Raw genomic sequence first — 4,779 nt, 5'->3', positions numbered from 1 at the left:
CTTGTTGGCATGTGATTTGTTGTATCAGATTGAGGAAAGGTACAATCCTAAATTACCAAGTCATTATAGCAAACTATTTTTAAATATAAAAAAATTCCTTCAAGTAGCACCTTAAAGACCAACTAAGTTAGTTCTTGATATGAGCTTTCGTGTGCATGCACACTTCTTCAGATTTTTAAATATGTATGACAGGCAACAATACTGTGCTGCTCTTTTCAGTGTTTCAGAGAAAAAAATATTTATGTGCTAATACAGAACCAGCCAAAGTCTGCCACATACTACAGTATCTTATAGTACTTGACATATTCTAAAATGGCTAACTCAGCCCTTATACTAGAGGGGGTGCAGCAGGAACTCCTCAAAGGGAATAAAAGAAAGAAAGAATGAAATTTCTGGCCTAGTGGGATCTCTCACAACAGAAAGTTTACTTTGGCTTGAATTACAGTTGCCCCACTTCCCTTAAATGTACATTTTACCTCTGGTATTATAGGATCCTGTAAGTACCTAGGCAAGCAGAGTAAGACTATCAAGGACTATCACAGTGCAGCTGAAAAGTTGGTGTCAACATGTTGATGCAGCCAATATTCCTACAACTCCTCAACTCACTTGACTGCACAGTGTGTTTAGTTTTCCAAGCTACTTCAGGCAAGAACAGAAAGTACAGGGATTTAACAGCCAGGCTACAAGTTGCATTTAGTATTCCTTTAAAAAGATCTGAAGTACTTTTCTTTGGAATGTTTAACCAAGCTGCGTATGTCTGACATAGACATTCTATTAAAATAATTGCAGCATAATCTAGCATCCCACTCAAGACTGCCTAGAACTTGTATTACTGGTCTGGGTGGAATTGTTCAGGATTGCATCTCTAATTATAATGTAATTCAAGTAAACTCTTGAGAACATCTTGTCAACTGCAGGTTTCAGCTGCAATAAAGCCATAATTAAATGGGAAGAATCTACAGGAGATTAAGTAATGCCTCCTTAGCTACCTTTGGAGCAGGAAGAAGCAACCTGTGATTATGAAGATGTTGATGAACTACAACTTCCCTAAATCACTGGTCATGCTGGCTGAAGTTGATGGGACAACAGCTGGAGGCCCATGACTTCCCATCTGTGTCTTAAAATGTTTTATTGTTTGCACGTGCTGGTTAACACATGTGCCTATAAGCATTTAGGCTGTACCGCTTGAGCCTTTTGTATCCCAGCTATCTGTACTTAATTTACCAGATTTATTATTTGATGGACACTGCTCAACATGCAACCCCTCTCCTCTCTTCCTTCTCTTGAGGGAGACAGCAACAGCATGGCAGTGCTAGAAGACCCAAGCTTGCTTGTCACCATCCCTCTGCATTTTCCAAGTCAGCTGCTGTTTTAAGTGCTAATACAAATGAGCTTCCAAGCGGGTGATGATGCCAGGCATGAATTACACAACTTCCAACAGTGATTGGTATAAAGTGTTGCACAGCAAAAGACTGGAAGCAAATGTTCAGAAACTGGCCAATTGGGTAAAGCCACCTCTGTAGGGTACATGTAGCATCATTGTGAAGCATTAACCAGCTCGGCAGTTGGTAAGGGATAGTTTTATCCCTTACCACTACAGTCACTTGCTTTCTTCCCAAAACTGACAGTTTGAGGTCAGTGCCTTGGCAGGCCAAGCAAGGGGGATTGTGAAAGGAGATTTATATTAACTGGTTTTATCAGTATTGGTTCTCTAGATGGGATACAAATGTCATAACATTTTTTGCTAATGCAGTTATTACAAAACCAAACCTGGATGTAGACCAGCTATTGTTGGAACCAGTTTCTCAGTATCAAATTAGAGATAAAGGGAGAGTAAAGTCCACAACAGCTGTGTCATGTCTACTATTTAACTGAAACTTTTATCATTTTCAAAAGTAGTTGGTATTGGAGAGATTAGATGTAACTTACTTTTATTATTGCAAACATACATACAGTGGTGCCTCGCAAGACGAAAATAATCCGTTCCGCGGGTCTCTTCGTCTAGCGGTTTTTTCGTCTTGCGAAGCAACCCTATTAGCGGCTTAGCGCTATTAGCAGCTTAGCGGCTATTAAAGGCTTAGCGGCTTAAAGGCTATTAGCGGCTTAGAAAAAGGGGGGGAAGCGAAAAAAATCGCAAGGCTCGCAAGACGTTTTCGTCTTGCGAAGCAAGCCCATAGGGAAATTCGTCTTGCAAAGCGCATCGAAAAACGGAAAACCCTTTCGTCTAGCGGGGCACCACTGTATCACCAACCGAAAAACAAAGGGTGGGGGAGAACAGAGGACACACACAATCTAGATAAAGAAAGGTGAGTGGGAAAGGTTTTGTTTCTCACCACTATTAAAATGACTTCTACCTGAAGTTGCTTTTATTTTTTTTCTAATGGGCCCTTTAGGGTGCATGTAATGGAGTTTCCCCAACAAACTCGCCTCTCTGTTCCTTCATCTCTTAAAGTAACACAGCAGACCCTCAAAAGTCTGAGGCAGAAAAATGCTTATATACCTTAGTCCCTTTCCTATGAAAAGCAAAGTGCAGAACTGAGGTGGAGTAAGGGTATGACAAAAGTGGGAGGAATCTCTTTGTATTTGCAGGGCTGGAATATGTCCTTCAACTCTGATAATGTGCTCATGCTTGTCTGGATGGATGGAGGAGATAGGAGTATGTTTGTGTGTAAAAGGCAAAAATTAACATCCAAGTTAAATTTATATTGGCTGCTTTGCCCACCTTTGCCTATTGCCTGTTGCCCTCAGAAAGTTGTCCGAAAGAGAATGTGGCCCACTGGATGAAAAAGATTCCTCACCTCTAGTTAAGAATGCCTCACCTCTGTCTGTTCCAGAGTACATCTTTTTTCTCAAGAAGCCTAGATATGCCTTTTTAGAATTTCACACATCTTTTGAAATGAAGCTTAAGACATCGCAAAGGGTTTTTTAAGCCATACCAATACATATATTAGAGCAAAACATAGGGTGCATAGGGTGTGTACTCTCTGGTTACCTGAGCAGTTTGTGCATTTTCCCAGAGCGCAAAACTATCCTCCCTTCCTGCAGTGGGATGATCTTCCAGATCTAAAACAGTGCTTGCTCTTCGATAAAGATGCAGTGATATCACCAGGCCCCGTGTAGAAAATTTAGGGGCGGGCAGGAATGGTGCGTTTCACAGGGGCAAAAAAGAGGAGCAAAGTATTGCCAGCTATGACAAAGTCTCTCAGAGCAAATGCATTTAATTGCAGAGTAGCTTCTTTAAGCTACTTCTGTCACATCCAAAATACAGGAATGATGAAAGATGCACCCCCAAGTGTCAGAACTTGGGCTTATAACTGAATACAGAATTATAAGGAAATCGGTTAACAGCTTTCTATAAAGCACAGAAAGAAGATATTGCAGAAATCAGCCCTTCCTTTTAAGAGGCTGGAAAAACCCTCTTAAAATGATTTCAAATTCAAACTTGGAAGTGCTTTCTATTGCAAACAACTGTAATAATAAAATAATTAACGCACCAGCCAAATAAGTGTCAAAATGAAGTTTTCAGCAATTGGAGAAGGTTAAAGGCATAGCTGCACAATATACCTCTTAGGCTTGTTTTTTGGATTTAAATTGAGGCGGCTGGATGGGTGGGTAAACGGAAAACTTGCTAGAATAGAGAGCGAGAGCCCACTTGGGGATGGTGATGAACCGAGGTATGAGGCGGAATAAACCGGCCAGTTTGGGCATCAGCTCCGAGAGGATGTCCCGCACCGAGAGGTAGTTGAAGACTTCCCTGCCGTCCACATCCTTGAAGCCGTAAAGGCGGGCGAGGTCCGGGTTGAGGAGCACCTTCCCGCTGTGGCGCATGACACGCGGGTCCGACGCCAGGCTCACCACGCACTTCCCGCTCACTTCGGGGGTCTCTCCCATGGAGGCCATCTTCTCCTTCAGCTTCGCCATCATGGGCCCCGTCCTGTGCTCCACTTCCTTCGCCAGGCTCTCGGTGCGCACGAAGCCCGGCCACAGCGCCACCGAGGCCACGCCGAAGGGGCGCAGCTCGACGGCGCAGTCGGCGGCCAGGCGGTCGCAGGCGGCCTTGCCGATCCCGTAGGGCACGTCGAACATGTAGCGCAGCCCTCCGGGCGACGAGATGGTGACGACCAGCCCCCTGCCGGCGGGCACCATCAGCCGGGCGGCGTAGACGGTGCAGATGTAGTGGCCCCGCAGGCCCGCGTTGTTGATCTGGTCCCACAGGGCCGTCGAGCTCTCCCAGAAGGGCAGCCCGAAGCCCTCCACGATGGAGCCCACCCCGGAGAAGGCGTTGTTGACCAGCACGTCCAGGCGGCCCGCCTGCTCCTGCCGGACGCGCTCGAACAGCGCCACCACGTCTTCCTCCCGGGACGAGTCGCACACCACCGGCACGCACTTCCCGCCGCGGGCCCGCACCTCCGTCGCCGCCTCCTCCAGCGCCTCGCGGTGCCGAGCCGTGATATACACGGTGGCGCCCGCCCCGGACAGCTGCAGCGCGATACCCTTGCCGATGCCTCGAGAGGCGCCCGTCACCACGCACACCTGCCCCGACAGAGGCTTGGCCATGGCGGCGAGGCGAAGCGTTGCCAGGCGGATGAGAAGCGTGCAGGCCGCAGTCGGGCTGGAGCGGCGACTGTCAGAGCTGCAGTGCCGGTCTGGGCGGTTGGGGAGCTCGGCTTAAAGGCCCTCCTCCTCCTCCCCGCGGCTCCTCCCGCGAACAGGCATGCCGGGATCGGGCGGCGGCGGGGGAGGTACGCGCGCGCGCTCCATCCGCGAAACTGCACTTCG

General features: G+C 47.4%; 1 protein-coding gene across 1 annotated transcript; it reads right to left on the bottom strand.

Moving 5' to 3' along the window:
• Positions 1-3,200: 3,200 nt before the first annotated feature.
• DHRS1 (dehydrogenase/reductase 1) lies at positions 3,201-4,779 on the bottom strand. Its single transcript, XM_083493842.1, has one exon. It carries the CDS (start codon positions 4,555-4,557, stop codon positions 3,568-3,570), a length of 990 nt encoding a protein of 329 aa, XP_083349968.1. The 5' UTR covers positions 4,558-4,779; the 3' UTR covers positions 3,201-3,567.

Source organism: Podarcis liolepis (assembly GCF_965112155.1).
Source record: "Podarcis liolepis genome assembly, chromosome: 3".
NCBI lineage: Eukaryota > Metazoa > Chordata > Lepidosauria > Squamata > Lacertidae > Podarcis > Podarcis liolepis.
The sequence above is the reverse complement of the archived record's forward strand: the minus strand, read 5'-3'. Positions and strand labels throughout refer to the sequence as shown.

Bases quoted from the DNA above. Each gene is read 5' to 3' on its own strand.
- DHRS1 (XM_083493842.1), bottom strand. From the start codon at position 4,557: ATGGCCAAGCCTCTGTCGGGGCAGGTGTGCGTGGTGACGGGCGCCTCT.